At 37.4% G+C, this 22,230-nt stretch overlaps 1 protein-coding gene across 10 annotated transcripts in view; it reads right to left on the bottom strand.

Moving 5' to 3' along the window:
- Nucleotides 1-1,263: 1,263 nt before the first annotated feature.
- Nucleotides 1,264-22,230, bottom strand: part of KIF27 (kinesin family member 27) — a 29,721-nt gene continuing 8,754 nt past the window's right edge. For 5 of the 10 annotated variants that reach the window (XM_032095803.1, XM_032095801.1, XM_032095800.1 and 2 more), the window contains exons 5-18: nucleotides 17,998-18,141; nucleotides 14,125-14,331; nucleotides 13,420-13,595; nucleotides 12,919-13,052; nucleotides 12,222-12,377; nucleotides 11,007-11,212; nucleotides 9,912-10,109; nucleotides 9,452-9,565; nucleotides 8,207-8,383; nucleotides 7,355-7,570; nucleotides 6,138-6,344; nucleotides 5,109-5,307; nucleotides 4,497-4,661; nucleotides 2,591-3,885 (exon numbers count right to left, since the gene is read on the bottom strand). In XM_032095803.1, coding sequence (XP_031951694.1) covers nucleotides 4,516-4,661; nucleotides 5,109-5,307; nucleotides 6,138-6,344; nucleotides 7,355-7,570; nucleotides 8,207-8,383; nucleotides 9,452-9,565; nucleotides 9,912-10,109; nucleotides 11,007-11,212; nucleotides 12,222-12,377; nucleotides 12,919-13,052; nucleotides 13,420-13,595; nucleotides 14,125-14,331; nucleotides 17,998-18,141 — 2,280 coding nt within the window. In that variant the 3' untranslated portion in view covers nucleotides 2,591-3,885; nucleotides 4,497-4,515. The other 5 variants (XM_032095805.1, XM_032095799.1, XM_032095806.1 and 2 more) reach the window with 5 other exon arrangements.

Genomic DNA, 22,230 nt, shown 5'->3' with positions numbered 1-22,230 from the left:
AATTTTCCAAAGAAAGCATACGAGGAGTATCCTTCCTGAAACAAAGTGCAACAGCTACAGAAAAAGCTTTATCTTTGTGAACATTCAGTTATTACAAATGCAAAAGGAACTAGATTTGAGAAAATACTTGGGTTTTTTTCCAAGAGACATAGAAAGAATTTAAGAACAACATAGAAGAGAATAAATCAGATGATTGAAGAATTTCTGTGTAATTTATATTGGCTAGACTAATTTTGTACTGGACAGGCTAATACAGAGAGTGTTGAACAGGGGAAGGAGTTGTATTGAATAATGAGAACTGTATTCAGCATTGCCCAAGTTAGAAACGTGTGTGTTTCTTTAACACATGGACTTATTTTATGATGGCATCAACAGGCACTTCTAGAATCCAATTTTGGTTTCATTTAAATAGAACTCCTTCTGCTAATCAGCAAGCATAATACGAACTAATTTTTAAGTATGTCAAACTCAATAGCACAAGAAACAACACAGGTAAGTTCTGCAGTGGGGGATGACAGGGTGGGGGCTGGGTGAAGCTTTAACTAAATGTCCTAAAAGAAAAAAAAACATCAAACCAAATCTGTCAAATAGGGATAGGTGGACAAATTAAAACTTAAGGGAAGACAAATTTATAGAATAGCAGGTAATTTTGGATTTTGGCTTCTATTCTACAATGCAGAAAAATCAAATTACTCTCTGTAAAAATAACCTAGCAATATAATGGTACCTTGAGTAAGTAGGTAAGCAAGTAAGACTTTCAGCATTATAATGAAATCTAAATAATTGTGGACTGTTAGCTACACTGTCTCATTTCTTTGAAAAGTCTTATTTCACTGTTAGCATCTTCATGGAACTAGTTTTCAGAAGTCAGTAATAAGATGTAACAGCATTACAGATTCATGGTACCTTTATTAATAAAGACTTTTGTCTCACTGTCCTCTCCTGCTGCCCACTCAGGTGAAGTGCTCTCTTCAGACATACTTTGCATTGGAAATGGCTTAGTGCTACAGTGTGTTTAAAAAAAGAAGACTCAGTTAAAAGTCTTCTTTAGACTTACAGGTATTTTGCTTTGTCTACTCTTCAGTCTCTTCTCTGTTTCTTGTGAGAAATGAGACAACTCTTAAAAAAATTAATTTATTGAAAACAGAAGAATTGAAAAATTACAGAAATTAGAAAAATATAAAAATTTGGGATCCTATGGCTCAGTAGATGGTATGCCCCAGGAGTGCAGGGATTTGAGATCTTCTGGCTGAGACAGCACTAGACCTCAGGTAGAGAAAAAGAACTTGCAGTGCTGGGCTGGCTTTTGGCTGGTTCAAAAGTAAAAAATTACTAAAGGCTCCTTAAAAGGAGTAAGGCTTTTAATGCCCAGCACCAACATCCACCACAGCTAGCCTGCAGAGAGAGAGAGAGAGAGAGAGAGAGAGAGAACGAACTTGATTTTTGTACCTGGGCTGATGGGTTAATTTTAACATTCAATTTAAAAATATTTAAAGCACTTAATATGCAAAGACCAAGCACAAATAGGGATTTCATGTATGACATTCTTTTCCTCCAGCTTCTGCATTCTCTGCTTGTTTCCCAGGTAACCGACAGAGGTTTTCTAATCTGCTCCTAATCAGCCAGCTCCTACTCATAGTTTAACATTCTGTAATGTTCCGCTTCAGCAACTATCACTAAGTAAGATCCCAGGATTAAGTACTGCATTCAGTGCTGCACAAACAATTATGCATTTTTATAGCCATATTGCATTCAGTGACAGTTAACATGGAACAAAAGAAATGTTTGAGTTTTGTCTTTGTAGTACAAGAGGACTTGTTTATTACTAGACAAGCTCTGGAGAATGACACATGGCATTTTCCTTAACACTTAACAGGGAAGAGCTCTTTCTATGGCAGTTACACATGCCGGCATCTGCATTTTGCATCTGAAAGCCATGTAGGTATAAACAAGACACAGACCATAAAATTTTAGAATCACAGAACGGTTTGGGTCAGAAGGGACCTTTCAGCATCTAAGTCTATCCCACTGCCAAGGGCAGGGACATCTTTCACTAGGTCAGGGTGCTCAAAGCCCTGTTCAACCTGACCTTGAACACTTCTGTGAATGGGGCATCCAAAACATATTGTTATCCAAAACCTATTTCCAACCTATTTGTTTTCTTAAATTCTACTCAGATTTTCTTGCGTTTAAGAGCTACATATTGTTGGGAATATTTATGTACATTTTTTTAACTACATTCAGTCCAATACTGAAGTAGTTAAGAAAAAAATCAGTATTTTCTCAGGTTTAACAGAAGTTCCTTTAAAGCTGCAGTATAACAAGAAAGGAGACCTGTATTTTGTTGTATTTTCTCCTGTTACATACAACTGAAATTGGAAATGTGATTCACCACCAGGAAGAAAAGATTTGTTCGTTAATAATTACACAATACTGTTATTCAGCACAATGGCTAAGGAAAATTACCTTCTCTCCCTGTTTTCAGTCCATGTCACCATTGTCTAGATAGTATCTAAAGCAAAACCCAAAAAATTTCTATGAGGAATTGGCACTGTAACAAAATCCAGTAAAGTAGTATAGAATTATTTTAAATTATTTCTATTTTTATTCATAGCTTAAGGTACACTGAACAGACTGGGACATCTCTGGTACTTCAAAAAGTACTTTTACTTGTAATTAGTAAAGACATGAACTTTGTTAACAGCTGTTTTCACTTGAATTCTTCAGAAGCAACTTCTTCTTCCTCTTAACTGGATAATTTAACACCAACGCTGTTATCTAAAATGAAATTTATCAGCAGATAAATAACTAAAAGTTACAACTTCTCTGAGTGCCTGACATAGGTAGGCAACATGGTTTTACAGCATCAGTAACTTGCAGCATGAACACGGTAAAAAGTTATCAGCACGTCATATTTTGCCCTTTCTATTCAAAAAGTTCACCATCTACAAAAACATCAGAGGTACTTGCCATTACTCTCATCTGAGAAGGTACTGTTAATACAAGGCTCAGCATTCTAACTTGTCATGTATCCTAGTAAGCAGACTTAAAACAACTGAACCATGACAAATATGAAATTCTTCATATATTGAAAAACAGTCAGCAGCTATACTAGTACAGCACACAGAAGATTCTACAAATTTGACTGCAATATACAAACATGGATTTTATTATTTCTAAAGCTCGGTATTTATGTTTGATGTGGTTTTATTATATATATATTATATACATATAATATATATACTCTCTATATATTATATAATGTATTTTATTATGATGTGGTTTTATTACATTGTATAGCAACATGTTCCATAATGTATTAAAAAGAAAAATAACTAAATGCAGAGTATTTCTTATAAAACTTGCAAATATATGCATCAGAAAAAGTTGGAAATTCACAGGGGTCTTCTCCCTTCTTCCCGCTGCTACAATTTGCCAAGGATAGGTGTTTCCCCACATGGATACATATCCTACACTACATGCTTCTTTGTATATTAGAATAGTCATTCCCATGCTCATTTATAAGCCAGTCTCTAGAACATTCATGTTCACAGTTTTGTAGTACATAGCAATGAATCTGTAGGCTCATTATCTTGCCTAAAGGGAAAGGGCTGAGCCTTAATTCACTCTTGGAGTACAGCTATGTGATCAGCATCTCTCTGTAGGAAGACATGGCGTTGTCTGACTGGAAGGAAACAGAATCATCCGTTGGGAAGAAGAACCAGTATTGCTGAGCCTTAAAAAGAAACACCAACAGGTCAAGAAGACTGTATTGTGTATGTGAGATATTGTGGTGGCATTGAGAGGTATAAGACAACAGAAACAGTGATGAAACTGAACCTTCTTTTCTCCTCCACATGAATAGCTCTGTTGCACATCTGGATTCTGGCAAGAAGGACATGGAACAATTAAAAACTTACACTAGCAGTTGGTGTTGTATTTTGTTTGTTCAGTTGGTTGGGGGTTTTTTATGTCAAAGCACAGAGTCACAATAGAAAGCACTTCTTTTTTCCCTTCAAGTGTGCAAGTGCTCTCTTTCAGCTTGAGTTAGTAAGTAGCTAAGGTGAGTTAGTAAGTAGCTAAGGTAAGTTAGTAACTGAAAGTGTGGATTTTTCATTGACAATCGCCCAGAAACTTCTAAGAAATCAAATGTGTGGCATATGACAAAGCTGTTAGTTACAATACCATTCAGATGCTTTCAGATAGCAAAATTCTTTTGTCTTAACCATAACAGTACGAGGTTGTAGATGCTGAAATTATGTTAGAACCCAGAAAATGCAGAACAAGAATTTAAACCACTGTCACACCACTGCTACAGCTACAGCTATAAACAAATGTCTCTCACTTGAAATGAGGATAGAGGTAGAATATATTCCTGAAGAACAGTTAATTCAGTAAAAATACGGTGGTTTACAGACAGACATAGTTCTGTGTGTTCACCACTCTTCAAATGGTCTACTGACAATTGCATAAACATTATCAGATACTATGCTTACATTTAGTGGATGACAATAGTTATTCAGATGACTCTCCAAGGTGGCCCTTCAATTTCTTCTTCAGCTCTCTGCTGGTTTTCTTATAAAAAAATAAATCTTTTTCCAGTTGTTGGATTTTTACTTCATACCCTTTCAGGGTTTCTGCAATACCTTCACTATTTTGTTCTAGGAGAAATAAAACTAGTTTAAGAATCAAGTATCTGTGTCAAAAATCAAGATGTCCAACTAAACAGAGTATCTTGATGGCACTTTGCTTGCAATGTGCATGTTTTAAATGAAATAAGATCAAAAAGGCTGTGCCAACCCCACCTTTTAGTTTAAATAATACTTTGAAGATCAAGATCAGCAGGACCAGTATCTTACGACTTTCCAATATCAGTAAATTCAATACGAAAATACAACAATTCTGATACCACTTTAAAAAAATATTCAGTTTTCCATTTATACAGACACCATTGTCTGTTCCTTGGCATCCTACATAACATTAGAATTAGTGACAGCCAAAGTATATCTCTGAACCTAATTCTTTCTTTTTCAGTTGGAATAAAGTATTTCTCTGCTAATGACCAAAGACAATACTTGGTGTGTAATCCCTGCCCAGGAAGAAAATACCTTTGAAATGATTCAATAGAAACTGTACTTTTTTCTCATGTTCTTGGCGCTGGTGAGTCAGCTGTCTGTCACACTGCAACTTGATGTGTTCAAGTGCAGATTCTAATTCACGCATTGTGTTTTTCTGGTGTATGGACTTCATTTCCTGTTCTTCAATCTGCACTTGCAATTTTCGTTCAGACTCACGTAGGCCAACAATCTTAGAAAGAAACACACTTATTTTGATTTACTAAACCATTTTAAGAAAACCCTTTATCCTTCAGCCTAATAGATTAAAACATACAAAAGCAATGGATCTCTACAAGTCATTAAGTTTCTACTGGAAACAGACTTGCCGCTGCTACGAGCTGACACTTCAGAACTGAATGCATACATTTTGATCACCTGGACTAGTGGATTTTTTTAATAATACCCTGTGCAAAATTTAAACTGAAAGAGCATTGCTTTCCAGATTCTGAAAAACTTCCAACTTGCATCCCACAGACAACTTGTTTACAAAATAACCAAAGGTTCATCCAAGGTCACAAAGACACCATGTCCTAATGCATTTAATATTTATGTTTCCAGATGTCAGTATGATTCCTAAGCATGTAGCTGCACACACTGCAGGGAGTGTATGCAAAATCAGTTTATACTGGATTTAGGAAAAAGACACTAGAAATAGTACCCTGAGCTTTATGAAGCTTTCTGAAAGCCTGCAATCAGGAAGAAATTGAATACAACACCATTATTTAAACATGTTGTTTCTCCATAAGTTAGAAATGCAGAGCACTGGAAAGCGGCAAGGTAATTTCCAGATTTGCAGCACCTTTCAAGCTAATGACCCCAAAACAAGATATACAAACTTAACCCACAATATCCTATTAAGGTTAACATAAAAATTAAAAGAAATTTAATAGCAGATCTATGTAATTTGAAGAGATATTTACCAAAAGCTTCTTAAATTTATTTTTATTTCTTGCCACCATCTCAATATCTAGAATAGTAATAGAAAATGGGATAAAATATTATTCATTAGCCAAAACAAACCTTATTGAAATAACTGATGATGATAGCTCTGAGCTCAGCAGCAGACAGGGAAACTAGTTTCCCTATTACATTATGCTTGCTCTGTGAAAGACTCTGAGAAGATGACCTAAGTAAGTGCTGGCGATTATGAATACTTTCATTCTTGTAATCAATTGCAGCTACCAAGGCTTCAATTCCTTCTTCTAGCTGGAAAAGAACATGTTCTTCCTACAGAGAAACACATGAGTGAGATATTTCAAAAAAAAAAAAAAAAAAGCTCAGAATTATCTTTCAAGAGATCTTTAACTTCATTCTCAAGGGCGAAACTAAACTTAATGGTAAGATGAACTAGTTGTAGCACAGACAGTGGAGTGGGGAAGATAGCAGATAGAGTGCAAAGCTAGAACATTTGTCTATTCCTGCCATAGCACTCTTACCACAAAACAGAGGTTGATCAAATGGTTCATCACAAAACTAGAAGTCATGTTTCTCTTTATATCCTTCCCTCATCCTCACCAGAGTTTGACTTCTGCTATTATTTTTTTATTTTTGGATGTACTAGCTTTCTGTTGGATTAATGAATTGATCAGGTCAGTAAGGAGTTTGATGACCATAACTTGTGTAGGGAAGTGGCAGAAATGCATGGCCTGAAGCACTGCAAATTTTGATGAGTGAGGCAAGTAGGGATCTTTCTGGAACATTATCACCTCAGCCATAATCTCATATTGCTTCTCAAGACCTGAAAGTAATCTGTGCATTTTTTATGAATTTATTTTTTTCTTCAGCATAATGATATTGAACAACTCCAGGTAATGGGCCATCCATGTAATATGACTTATTTTCACTGTAAAAATACGGAGTCCTTCAGGTGAAGTTTGCTTTTTCACAGGATTCTATGAAAAAAATCAAGGGGCATCAGAACATTGCTTATTCTGTATCCTGACATTAAAATACCTGCCTGTGATACACTGATGAACTTCTAGTTCATCATGACTCTTAGACCAATAGTTTGGCAAGGCACTATCTGACTTGTGTTCCTCTGATCTTAAACTTTGTTCAATGGTACATAACTGGTGCTATCATAGCAGTATTCTAACATTGCTTTTTACAAAAGTACCCTGCTTCTGCTCCTCATTTCTAGCTTGTCTGATATTTGGAGACATTTTAGTCTCTGACTGGAATGCTTTATTATCAAACAATACCTAAAACCTGTATTTATCTCAGAGGTGCTTACTTACTTCTGTTGACAACACTTTATCGTCTTTCAGTTTCTCATCCATACTATTTCTCCTTCTGAGCAGCTGATCCCTTTCCATTGGGAGAATCTGAATTTTTTCCAAAATGTCTGACTTGTCTTCAGTTGTGCTGCCTTGAAGCTGCATACTTTTATTACACAGCTCTTGATCCAGCATACTTAAGCGGGTAGACAATTTCATACTATCTTTGTTTAAAGCCTAAAAAAAACCACAGCAACCACAGATACAAAAATTATATACTCCTTTCCAGTAAGAAAAAAGTAGGTGACACCGTCACATTATGAAGTGAAAAAAATTGCTTGTTTCTTGCAATGGGATCTCATTTGCTTTGAGTGGACAGATATCATAGAAAAAAGCCAGTAAAACAAAAATTCTCAACTTGCAGTTTTCTACATAATAAAAATTAAAGGCACTAGTCATTATACATAACAATGATACTTTGTATTCACTTTTTCTACTGAGAAATAAATATTGCAAGATATTTCCCTGCTGTGTTCTCTAGATTGCAAAAGGACTGAGTCATATTCATAAATAATATATCATAGATACCATATAATTTAATGCTCTTCAATATCAGAATTCCACAGTTCAGAATTGTTTTGTTTTGGTTTGTTTGTTTTGTTGTTGCAATTTTGGGGAGAAAAAGTGAATAAAAATGATTGTGTGTGTTAATTACATTTTAAATGTCGATTGGCCAAGCTACATAGTATTTACATTACAGTGGTAGAGACACAGGAGGTCACTTGGCTTCAGCCTCCTCTGCCTTCCCCCACAACCAGTCTTTTAATCAGCCCTATGACTGTGGTGAGTTTTGTGGTTTTTTTCTTAAATTACCTGGCTAGATCTCATTTTCTTGATTTCCAGTTGGCTTTTCTCTTGCAATAACACTTCTTTTTTTGCTACAATGGCTTCTCTTTTCTTTAAATCTTCTTCTAGTTCTGCTAACTGTTGGTGTTGTTGAAGAATTCTTTCCATTTCTTCATCCAGCCACTTCTTCTGCTCTTCTAATTTCTAAAGTTTCAAGAGAGGTCCAGAGAGTGTTAACCAGGACATTTTGAGTCAGAATTTTATGACTATGTTTTACCTTTCTTCAGAATTACTGATAAAACTGATAGACATTAACATTTCTAATGTCAGTATTAGTTCTGCAACAGAATCCATACTCAGAATAATACAGAAACTGGACAGATTTGAAAGAGGCCTAAGCAATGTTGCATTGCTACATCTCATATAAACAAACTTGTATCAGATGCAGTATCTTTTCTAAAGAATATCTTTTTTAAAACTAGTTAAATAAATAGATGTGATCTACCCAAGCACAGCAACCAGGTCTAGATGATACTATGAGAATTCAGCTAGCCTATCCTCATTGCATTATAGCTGCCCAAAACCAGCTCTTTGTGGAAAAACAGTGACAAGAAATAATAATGTTGAAAGAATCAAAGACAGTAAATGACAGCTCTGATGCTGCTAGCATGGTCCATTATAAATTTATTCTGAAGCCACAGTTTATCAGTGGATATATTCCTGTTAAGGCTAAAAAGTTTCCTTTATTTAACTTTTAAAATTTCTTTTCACCTTTAAAGACTTAGGGTAATTCACGTTCCAGTGTCCACATCTGAAATAATGTAGGTGGCACTGCTACATAGGATACATACTTTTCTAACCCTGTTATCAACAACCAAAACCAGACACTGTAATTTATGTCAGAGTATAAACCAAAACAAAATAAGATGCCTGAACAGCCCATGGAACCCTTAAAACACAGCACATCAAGGTCACCCTCAAAGCTACCAGACAACCAAACCTGCTGAATTCACAGGTTTCTGAATCAGTATTTTTGAAAAATTATAGGAAAAAAAAAAAGTCACTGAAGGCCCTCCTTTCTTTCATTCAAAAAGAGTCGATTACAAGAGCTTCTAGGCTATACTCCCAATTTTTACTACAGAAAAAAAAAAAAAAAAGACAAAACTATGATGGAATACTCTTCTTCCAAACAGTTTACAAAAATAGATGACTAGGGATGAAGAAAGATTTTTTTATTTCAGGGCTCACACAGATTTGGGATAGATTAACTACCTGTAGTTTCTGTGGAGCTCCCACTGAGTTATTGTTCTTCTTTTTAAAAGCAGCAATTTCTTTATCCTTAAGTTTAAGGATCTTCTGTTGTTGCTCCATCTTAAGTTGAAGTTCCTACGAACAAATAAAAAACATCATTCTTCCTACATCAGTCAGTCAAATGCATTTCATGTGAGAGTCCCCACAAGATATAATCTGAAATATTGACCCTAAATTTATTTATAAAATTGCAATTCAGAACTAGACATCAGGTAATAAAAAAAAAACAAAACTGAAAGAGAAAGGCAAAATGCAGATTAATGTAAAAGGTTTGTAGACAATTTCTTTGGTGCTTTTATCAAGAAAGTCATTAAGTCACTATTGAAAATTAGGGAAAGCCTGGCAGTGTAGTTTATTGAGGAAGCAGGGGCAAAAATTATTCATCCTATTCTTTGTCATAAGGAAACAGGAAGAAACCTACTTTAATTTGTTGCTGGTCCTGCTGAAGCTCTGCTTCCAGTTGCTTCTTCTTTTCACTCTCCTCACACAGTCTCTTCTGTATCTGGGATTGCTGATGCTTCATCTGAGCCACTTTCTGCTCAAGTTCTCTTGCTTCTCTCTCACTTTGGTTAGATAATGAAGCCAAACTCTTGGTGTCCTGCTGCTTCTTCTGTAAGGTCTGAATGTTCATGTCAAATTTCAGCTTAAGAGCAGGAAAACTTGTAACTAAAATATGACTCAGCTTCATTCTTTATTTCACTGAATTCTTAGGGTTAGCAAGATTTGCTAACTTCTGCCCAAAACAATCACTTGCTATTGCTGTAGTTTCTGAGCTATCTGGTAAAGTTGGCACAGGCAGAATTAAACAATGTGAAAAGGTACAGTTCATGCTTGGCAATACAGTGAAAGTACTAAAATCTAGGAGAAACCACAGTTCTAGAAAATTTGCAGCGACACAATGCTGTCAGAATGCTGGTGCCAGAATGCTGGTGTCAGAGTGCTGGTCCTGAGTTCAAGTTGATAAGCCAACTACCTCTTGCTGTATGTAACTTTTCTGACCTGCCATTCTAGGATCGAGAGGCACAGAGCACCTAAGCTGGCCCTACACAGGATATTAACTTAGATGTTGCAGAACTTAAGAATAGAAAGTCAGTGTCAAACAAATATGCCTGTGTTGGGCCTGATCTTGCAAAGCATCACAGGGATTTGCTTAGATGTGGAATTTATATACTATTTTCATAAAACATCAATTTTATTTATGGCAAGTAGTAAATTTGTAATACTCTCCCTTGGATAGGTTCTTCTGTTGGACTATATACAATGATGTACAGACATCTCATATCTCCCACCACTTTCTTAGCTTCTCACATACCAAGAAGATATTTTATGTATCTAACCAAGTACATGTTAACTAGCATTCTGAGTATAAAAATAGTATTAAGTTTCTCACTATCTACTTCAATCCAACCAGCTTCCAGTGTGTGAAACTGCTAAGAATTTTACAAGCAGAGTGTTAAGGTTCAGATATGACAGTGAGACCGAGATTTGCACATCTCTATGGTCAGATCAGAAGTACCTGCACTTTCAACTTAGCTGCCTCCATCTTCTTCTGGCACTCTTTTTGTAACATGACTTTCTCAGGAATGTCTCTCAGCTCTTTACTGTCCAGCTCCTGAAGCTGTTTTTGCGTTTCAGCCAGTTCTCTTTTGGCCTGCTCAATTTCTTGCTCCAGTTTAGTTATCTTCAAAGAATACTGCCTGCTTACAGACTGAGCATCCTTGCCTTAAAGACAGCATATACAAATAGTTTAAAACCAACATGATAATCAGTTGAAATGTAATACTTTTGGAGTTGAAATGTTACTTAATTTGTTTTAGCTAAATCAGTAATTTCTGATACATTTTCCAACACTAAAGGAAACTCCAGTTCACTTCTAATGCTGAAATAGAGATAGAGTCCTAAATCTGAACTTTTCATGAGTCACCTCATGCCACCAAATAAAGTGCCATCTGAGTGCCAGAGTTAAATTCTTCTGCCTACTGTAGATTTTGGCAAAGTGGCTCTCCTGTACTTCATAATTTTGTTTGGTTTTGTTTTACAGAAGAATATGCCATTTATTTATTACTCAACTTTCAGCTTAATAATTAGTAAATACTCTTGGGTTGTGTTTCTACTCTGTGACTTGTCCTGTTCAGGCAATCTGGGGTGGCACAGAATCTTTCTGAGACAACCTGGAGAGAAGGTAAGCAAAGGAGAAGAGTTTGATTGAACAGGCTGAAGAAAGAGATCTTCACTGTCATCGCAAGGCTAGTTTCTGTGTCAGGAGCAGATGTGTAAGGGATGTAGGCTAGCAGGGACATTGACTTTTCCTTCATCCACTTCTGACTCCCATTTTTCTACTGTGACAGAAATAGAAGATACAGTGATGTATCTTCTCTCCTATCCTAGAGATTATGTCACAAATACATGTCTACAAAGAGATCAGTAGCACTGACCATACATTAAAAATGACACTACTGTTGGATAAAAGCAATAATCAATAAAGCTCAAAAAATATTTAACAAATAATCTTCATATCATAGTAGAGTAGGCTGTAATCAATACTTACAGCCTTCAGTGCAATCACAGCAAGTAATTAGCAAAATTTATGAATTTTTAGGTTGTTAAAAGTATTCTTATCTAAGATAGTTATGTAAAGACTAAGACATACAGGACTTCAGGTGTTCTTTTCTTTTGTTTCTGAACATCTTCACTCCCTACAGTGTCCAGTATCCCTACAGCAGCCAATTACCTGTTCTTACTAACTCCTTAATAAGTTCCTCTTTCCTTTTGATATTAAGTGCAAGTTCTCTTATTTTTTGCTCAGCCTCAGCAAGTCTCAACTCCGAATTCTTTAACTTCTCCATGTTAAAAGCATGGATTTTCTGGAGGCTGTCAATCTCTTCACCTTGAAAAAAACAAAGCAAAATAGAGTTATAAATTCTGGAACACATGCTGTATTCAAGAGGTGGTGCTCTGCAATATTGACTGTGTGGAGTTCTTCCATATGAAGTAAAAGAATCAAAAGGAAAGAACAGAGCAGAGTATTTTTCCCTGCCATGTATCTAAACAGGAAAAGAAAGGATGGTATGCACTTGCATTCCAAGACCCTAAGTCTGCAGAAAAATATTCCAGAAATCACTTCAGTATTTCTGGTAAGATAATAGCATCCATTTTCTTTCATTGAAGCAGTACCAAAGATTTATATCTAACTAGCTTTTTGATAAGTTAACTGCTTTCTGGCTAGTAAGTATTACTTAGAGGTTACTAACATTAGTTTTAGAAAGGAAAAGAAAAACAGAACTTGGAAAAACTATATTGAATTATAACCAAAAAAATACTTGTAATAAATACACACATTTTGCTGGGAAAACTAATTACATGTGCTAAAGACATTATTGTATATTCTGATACTGTAGTAAGATTTGCTCTTATGACTTCCATTATACCTGTAGTTGTGTCAGTTTGTAGCGCAGATTCATTGAATAAACCAGACTTGACTACTTGGCATTTCATGTCAGTTACATCAGGAAGGAAGCACAGAGAAGTGTGACTTTGGGTCCACGTTTGGTTTATGGAATGCCTGTGGAAGAACGATAAACATGCTACTCTGCAAATACATAGGGATTTTTTTTTTAAGCATCATGCAAAGTAGATGATCTTAACAGAGAAGAATCTCAAACTTACAAAAGCATTTATACCTTCTTTCTCATCCACACCACTCCCACACACACTGTCCCCCAACCCCCAATCTTCAAGGTAGATTCTGACCCCCAAGAAATCTTTGCAAAACCTACATTTATTAAATTTATTTTGCAATATGCCCAGTTGGTCCCACAGGTTTACTGTAAGTATCATTATAGATGGTCTCATATCATGGAAGGATTAGGCAGTAATACTACCTTTGCTATACATTTTTCTGTAACAAAAGTTAAACAACAAAAAATTACTTATATGAGGTTTTGTCTTCGCTGCCTGTATTGTCTTCCTCTTCATCACTCTGATCAGAGAGGTGGCAGTGAAGGACTTTATCTTGATCTTCTATCTTGCTCAGTATCATCTGTCTGCGAACATGGAATTCTGCCATTATCTGGGCCAGGGACAAGACAGGGGGGCTGGTATACCCCTGTCAAAAAGCACATGAAAGTAGTCATGGGTAAAAACAGTTGCAACAATTTAGCAATTCTTTACTTATATTCTAAAAAACATTTCAACACTTGAGCTTGTAAGCAAAACTACAGAGGTTTTCTATAGTAACTCTGAATACCTTTGTAACAAAAGGTTTTGCAAGAGCTTAGAGGACTGGTTCCAAACGTGAAAGAGGGCATTGTTAGTACATTGTTATGTACTCAACATACTGGTAAGAATAATCATTCATTTTTTATAATGTTTCATACTTGAACCCTCAAAACCCCCAGGAAATCATTTGGGGGGGTGAAAACACGAGAGCCACAGCACTTGTAGGTGAGAATTTTGAGCCTAAATATTTTGGATAATTGTGGCATAACAACTGTTACAAAACTAATTTTTCAGAGTCTTCAGTAGGAAATTAAGCAGCAGCATCTGAGAAAGCCACCAGATGTTATCATGTCATGTCTAATCATTGGCCAGTAATCATTACAAAGTAGAAGGGGGAAAATTTGGGTAAACATTACCTTTTGGATCTTTGTCCCTGAAGGCAGGTGAAGGGGGCGTAGCAGGTTTTTTGTGAGTGGGACACTGTAGGGCCTCCTAGCAAATGCCACGACAGCTGGCCCATCTTCATAAGCACTTTGAGAATCTAAAGCTTTCACATCTGTAAACTTCTGTAATTTCAATTTTAGCTGGTCAATGAGCATTTGCTGTTCCACCATTTTCTCAGTCTCATGGGAAAAAAAACAAAGCAAAAGCAGAACTGAGCTCCGTATGATATTCACCACTTCTAATTCCTCACAAAGGTCATGAATCTTGTAAATCACCCACTGACCCTAAATTATTCTGCAAGGCACAGGCAAATTCTGCAACAAACTGAAAATTCTATGACATGTCACCAGTCTCAGCCCCCCAGTCCCCAATCCAGTAAAGTTTAGACACATTTTTGTTCAGAAAGACCTGCCCCTGGGTTACAGAAAGACCTGTCCTGGGTTTCAGAAGGAGTGCCAATGTTCAGTGTAACCAAACTGAGTATTCTACTACCCTCCATGCCATTTCTGACAAACTGTTAATGGTGGGTTATTTGCAGTAGGTGCCCAGTGCATGTCTTACATCTCAGGCTGCAAGCTGGGTGTTAAATAACATAAGGGAGAAGAGGCAAACCCTGTGAGCAGTGGTGTTTCTTTTTCTTTACAAATGACACTGCAGTGATAACTCTGGGGAAGCACCAGCACAGTCCCACACATCCTGAGGGGGCCATCCCTGCCAATAGGCCATAATGGCTCCACAGCACCACCATAATGGGCAGCATAACGACTTGTGACCAAGGATTCCCAAAATTATCCTATGACTCACAGGATTACATCATTCCCATTGTGAAACTGCCTGCCCTGGGGGAGGTGCTGAGTATTCCCCCTGAACCTGACCATATATAACTTGGGACACCACCACCCCTGGATGGATCCAGAGGAGGACCAGAACTTCCACAGGATCACCGCTTTTGACTGCAACCATCACTTCAACAGGACTGCAATCACCACTTGATAGGACCACAACCACCACCTTGGCCAACACGGTGCCAGGTTTAGTCTGACTTTATGGGTCTAAGCCAGCTTTAATGTGTATCATTGCATTTATTGTAACCTTTCTATTAAATTGTAACTCTGACCTGAAATTTCTCTCAAGGTAGTTGTGTGAGGATTATTTTTCCCACTGGTTTACTTTCAAACCAGCAAACCCAGTTTAGTTACATTAGCCTATCTAGGCATCTAGTGACAAGTGAATGACATAATTAGGAGCTCATGCTTGCTTTATATGTATGTTTATGGAGAAATAAAATGGGAATTAAACAAACATTTTCAAGTTAAACTTATGGTCTGAGTCTTGTTAATGAAACATGTATATGGGCTTCCTCTTCCTCTTTGAACAGTTCTAATTTAAAGATTACTTGAATTAGTAAACATAAACATGTACATGATCCCAAGATCACGTGCTGTTTTTTCTTGTATCCAGCCTCAGCTTTGTTGATAATGCTAGTTTGGAGACCTTACCAGCTTCTCCTACAGCATTCTCCATACTTTGTTCAAAAGTACTTACATTACCTAAACTGACTCTCTTGGGGTGACTTTATGATGTGTATCCCACATCGCTGCCTATGCCCAGAAATTAATTCCTGTGCCTTTCTATGCCTCTAAACTGAGCCTGAGAGGGGGAAGGAAAAAAACTGAGCAAAACTTTTTCAAAGCAGTTTGCAGCTTGTTCAAGGTCACAGATAGCAATGGGTTTTCCCCGCTGCGGAAGGGGAGGGAGGAAGCACCCGGCTTGCTGCTCCCAGGACAGATTTTTGGCCAGTGGTTCAGCTGCTTTTTCTCCGGAGAGAGACTGAGAGCTGAATTTTTCCTTCCCTGGAATTTCGGATTTTCTCCCTTTTCTACTGGACTGTGTGATTGCTTCAACATCAGAGCACATCGGGAGGACTTTCCACCGGGCACAGAGGGCCTGGCCCTGGACCAAGCCCCAGCTCCAAGGACACCAAAGGGAGGACTCTAACACTTTCCCAGGTTTTTCTCCATAGCAAGAGATTTTATTATTTAGCATCATTTTCCTTTCTCGTGTGTTTGTTAAATAAATAGTTTTTATCTCATTCACTTTCCTTTGAGGAAAATTTATTTTTTTCCCAAACCTGGTGGGGGAAGGGTGGTTGTGCCTTCTCAGAGTATATTTCTAAATTTGGTCAAACCGGTACACTGATTCATCCATAAGGCCAAGATAATAAGGATTTTCATCTCACTCTATTGTTTTTCATACTTTTTGAAGTATGGTTAAAATCTGGCCTAGCAACAACAGTGAAGTTGAAGAATAGCTCATGATACATTCTGCATTCTTCTACTTCAAGTAACATGTTTTTATTCATTCTTTATGTTGTTGTCTTATATTGAAAGTTCCTTCCAAACAAAAATATACATTGCCTTGCAAGTTGAGATTGTGTTGGAATACAATACATATTATTCCTATGTCATAGAAAATAGAATATGTGTATGAATATCATATTTGTTATCATTTTGGAAGAAGTAACAGCCAAATGATTCACCTTGAAGTTATTTGTCCCTGGGACAATTGTACATACAACTCCACAGTGAAACACCCATTGCATAAATACATATGCGTATAAACATTTTTACCTCCTACCTCATACCTGCTACTCTTAGAGTCCTTATTCTACCATGTATCATTAAATTACATATGCCTGTGAGTACAATGTAAAATATTTGGCAGAAGCACTTGCTTTTCATTATTCTATCTACATGTTATTAAATAGAAGTGGCAGTTTAGTGAACTAAATGCCAAAAGGGTGCCTGAAAGCTCTCAAGCTTTGCTCCTGTCTCTGATACTGAAATAAGCTTCTATCTACAGTGACAGTTACTTTGTATCCTCCAGCATTTATATAAGTATTATCACAGTATAAGTGGACACTGCAGTGTACAGGCCAAAAAAAAAATCTAGCCAGAAGTGACAGAAAAGAAAGAGAGTGACAGAGGAAAGAAAAAGAGCATGACTAGTTTACTTACCTTTCATGCACTGATTCTCCCCAAGCCATCAGCAAAGAAGAAGAAAAAGGAGAAAAAGTATAATAAGGAGAAGAGCACTAGCTATCCATGTTTATTCTTTTCTCTTTTAAAAATTCATATAATAATTTATCTGTCATTCACATGTCAGGAGAATGCTAACTATTTGCAGTCTTCTTGACCTTGAAATGTTATGCACATACTAGCCATCATAATTTCATTAGCAAGCTCAAGATCTACCGAAGGAAAGAGGCAAGCAGCCTCTTTGTCACTACCTCACTTTCAACTGTGTCACTCAGTTTTCTCTAATGGTAAATGATCAGAAAGTTAAGATGGAATTCTGTCATATAAAGTCAAAAGGGGACAATACTCTAATTCTTAATAAAGCTATAACAAAATAAGTTTCTATACAACTTTTCAATTAAAGCGTTCTATAGGATTTTTATACTCTTTTTTAGTTTCTAAAGAATCTTTCAAAGTCTTTCAAATCCTAAACTATTCATTGTTCTGAAATTCCTTAACAATGATACAAATCTGTGGAGAGGGTTGTGTGTTACGCTTAAGGAAGCATGGAGAGCATGAATGGTTCACTTCAAGTTATACAGGAGGCTTGTGGCACAGCTAGGCTCATATACAGTCTCCAGGAATCACATTACTGTGATGCATCCACTAGATAAACCCAACTCATTCAGTGATACAGCTCTAATTCAAATAAAATTTCCCTAATATTGACTGGTAGTCAAGTAAAAGAATTCTGAGGCACCCGTTTAATGCATTCACATGGTAGAAGGATGCTTCAATACAGATAAATGTGTACCAGAGGAAAAATACCTGTAATCTTTGTGTCTCTTGAGCCTCATTTAAAAATTCCTGTTGTTCTTCCTTTTCTTGTAGTAATGTCTTTATCTGATTCTGCAGTATCTGCACTTCATGATTCTTCTGGCTAAATAGTTCTTCATCCATAACTAGTACCTGCTAGATAATAAAAGAAGTTCAGCTGGGCAAAAGGGATATTATTCTTCCTACAATTGGAATATGAATCAAAATAAAACCTCATTTGTTGTTAAAAGACATGCCCAGACCTGCAAAATCTTGAAGTATGTATATCAAATTGTCTAAATTGTTATCTGCAGCTTCTAGCAGCTAATTCTTTACTTCTGTTTCATCTATTGATTTTGTTCTGACAAGTTTCGTTCTTCCAAAGGAAATAATGTACTCATATCCAAACCTAATTTACTGAAGTATATATTAAATTGGTTGTCCCCTGACTGCTCAGTTCTTCAGCAGTCCCCCAGCCATGTCGCTGGAGCATAAAGATCTCCGGAAACTTCTATCAAGAATCGGTCCCTATTTCTTTCCACGGGCCTCTCTGTCTATGGATGTTGCAGGAGACCCCACTGCAACACGACTAGTTATTAAATCTGTCCATATGCAAACCCTGCTCTAGAGTCTGTACTGTCTCATTTATTTTAGCCTTTCTCTAACCATCTCTTCCTGGCTGTGGATGGCATATTCACCTGGGGAAGTGTAAGTTTAAGCTCAGCTCTTACACTGTTTTGAACCTGGCAAACTGACATTTAAAACAAGCCACAGAAGAAAATCAAGAAGGAAGAAAGAAAGCTGTGATTTAGATTGATTGAGAACAAAGAAAAAATTTGTTTATGCACTTGCCTGATAACAGCCTATAGGTTTATCAGTTTGGTTGCAAATTAAAAATGGGTTGAAGTTACAAAATTCTAATTTGTTGGAGCACTGCCTTCTTCCAGTACATGACAAACTCAAATTAGTTTTTCTGAGGTGTTCATCTGGCATCAGAACTTCACTAAGTTTCCAACTAGTGTACAGTTGGTTTAAGTCATAAAATTAATTTTCATTTGAGGTTCTGTTCATTGCACAATAATTTTTGATGTTCACAGCCAACATTTTAACTAAGCACATCCAATATATGTACTTCCTAAATGTATATGGGGATGTTTCCAAAAAGAATTATTTATTTGATCATGTGTCAGTTCTGTTAGGAGACATTACCATGCTCTCAGAGGGTTGAGAGCTCTTCTCCCCATAGGTCACTGTCTAGGACTATTAACCGCTGTGAGAGAAACAGCTAGTCAGAGCTACCGATATGACATGATCCTTGTGGGATATCTGCATGCTAAGACTCCCAGATGTTGTTTTGAAATTATCACCTCATTTGGAAAACCATAAAGAAGTATGATGTCACCAAAAAGCAAAAGTTCATATTTAACACAAAAGCAAATGTTAGCAAAGTGATTAGACAAAGAAACCTGCAAATAATTTAGAAACTCAGTTAGCTAAAAGCATGGCAATGGGAAAGGAAATACAGGAGGTTTTGTGAGACCATAGCTGAAGAAATACAGTTTAGGAAATTACTAAGAGATAAGACATGAGACACACCTGTAACTTTGTAATATTAGACAGACTAGCCATATTACATACATAGTATTAGATAATATTAGACAAAAGTTGCAAAACTTTGTCCCTGGGCTATCTGTAAGTTCACTGATATATTTGAAAATTATCTGTATTGTAATTATATCTGTAATGCTTCTGACAGAGTAATATATCTGCAGGATTCAAAACAATTTCTAAGTTCACAGGACAACTGTTGAGGGTTTCCCTGTGTACACAACTAAGCACATAGCCATTCCCTCACTTCTAAGCCCCCATCCCCAAGGAAGAGTAAAAGAAAGAAAACTTGTGGGTCAAGACAGAAATTGTCCAGTAAGTGAAGGTGAAGTGGAAGAACAGAGAAAACAACACAAGTAATGCAAAGGTAGTTAATTAATGCAAAACCAGTCACTCACTGCCTCCAAAGTGTAGACTGATGCCCATTAGCTCTTGAGCAAAAAGACAGCTAATATAACTAAATCCCCCTCCTTCCCCTTTCAATCTCTGAGCATGTTATATGGTGTGAAATATCTCTTTGGTTGATTTGGGTCATCTGCCTGGTTGTGCTCCCCCTGTCTCTGGGTATACCCCCCTATCTATTCACTGCTGTCACCGACAGGGAAAGAGAGTTCGTCCCTTGATGCTGTGCACACACTCTCCAGCAAGACCTAAAATAGTGGTGTTTTATCAGCACTGTACTGGTCAGAAATGTAAAACATGGCAACCTGCAAGCATTTATGAAGAAAATGAACTTTATCCCAGTCAAACTTAGTACAATCTCCACTCCAAATTCCACACCATTTATGTCATGCTCAAGCCCCACACTATACAATGCAACCTTATTAACCATCCTTCCTTCCCTTCTCATCCTTTGACTTATGCACAGATATCATTCCTTTAGTCTATAGGCCACTCCTGTAAAATACCCATAAAACGTCCACCGTGTTTATTTAGTCCATGACGTGTGTTCTGTCTGGTTACAGTGATCACTCAGGACAGGAGCCCATGCTATGCTAGAAGAATTGTTGTATGATCCTACAACAGCACGGTCCTTCCATGGTGTCAGAGACTGAAATGTTACCACTCATGGGTTAAACATTGTCATAAAGATTTTTGCACGTTTTGACAAAACTGTACAACGAAGCTGCACCACCAAAGCCCAAACTTTGGACTCCTGACTGAAGCCCTGAAGTGTGAGTTAAACTGACTAAGGCTATTCGATATAAGAAAAGTGACACTATTTTTCAAAGCATCTCAGGCCTGGGAAGTAATGGATAAGTCTGGGAGAGCATTCACAGAAGAGCCAAGCCCAGCAGCTTCCGGGTGGAGGCTGTAGCCCCAGGCTTATCTGTTGCCAGGTTTGCACAGAATCTCCCCCCACCAAAGTGGGGATGAGGAAGGTTTCAGGTGAATATGAAAACCTCTGGTCAAAGGCACCTCTTTCTCATCTTCTGCTACACAGACTAGCTGAGCTGTGGGGCCCCCACCCCAGGAAAGCCACATCTATGGGACATTCACGTGAGCAGCAGCTGAGGGGGTGTCAAGGTCCATCAAAGGTCCCCCTGAAGGATTCTTCAGACCCTACACCAGAGGACTGCACATGATGCAAAATGATGCAACTGACACAAAGTCTTGCAAGGGACAGTGTCAAACCTGGCCCACCCTCAGGCATTCCCACCTGGTCCAAATGTATATTAATCCATTGGATTCTATGCTTTTGGTGAGGGACCCTCACCACCAAGAAGACCAGATGGAGTGGATCAATGAGACATTGTTAAGATCCATGGAGGGATGGTATGTTTCTACTTAATCTGTCTCTGTCACTTTTCCTGTCCCCACCCCCCACCCCCCCCTCCTCCCTCTTTTCTTTTTTTTCTTTTTCCTTTCCTTTCCTTTTTTCTTTTCTCTTCTCTTCTTTTCTCTTCTTTTCTTTTTTATTCTTTTTCTTTTATTTTCTTCTTTTTATTTTTCTTTTCTTTCTCTCTGCCTCTTTTACTGTTAAATAAAATATATCAATTTTTTGGTATCGACATATAACCTCAGTTGGTTTTAATCTCGTTTTGGGGAATAATAGAACCTCAGAGCTCTTTCCATTTTATTCACAGAGAGTTCTCTTTGCTCCTCTGTGATTAGAGGAGATGTAACACCTGGTACAAGCATGGGGTTCAAATCCACAGGGACATAAGTCCATTGAACCAGTATCAGAAAGAGGAAGGGTCTACTGCATCTCAGGAATTGGTTGACAGCAACTGGAACAGTAATCTTCCTCAAAGACCCTTTTTAACCACTGCTTTTTCCCCTATTCACGTACAGAGTTCCAGGACCAAAATAGGTGCACCACCCAACTTCTCATATCCTTTTCACAGTCACGCAGATAGAACTGCAGGGTGGCATGGGCCCATGGTTCCCTCTCCCTTAAGCAGAGGAAATTCCTATTCATAGTAGCCAATATGCTGGCTTGGCCAAGCAAGGAGGTAAAGAGATTATTCACATTATATTTTGAGTTGCTAGACCTTGTGTAACAGTCTTTCCACAGCTGAGATGCAGGCCCATAACAAGGAGAGGGAATAGAGCTTTTGAGTAAATCACTAGGGCTGGCAAACTGGTCTGTACAAAGTTGGTGCCACAGAGTCAGCCTAATTCAGCCTTACAGGG

Source organism: Corvus moneduloides, chromosome Z (genome assembly GCF_009650955.1).
Source record: "Corvus moneduloides isolate bCorMon1 chromosome Z, bCorMon1.pri, whole genome shotgun sequence".
Taxonomy (NCBI): domain Eukaryota; kingdom Metazoa; phylum Chordata; class Aves; order Passeriformes; family Corvidae; genus Corvus; species Corvus moneduloides.
This window is presented reverse-complemented; position numbering and strand designations above follow the sequence as displayed.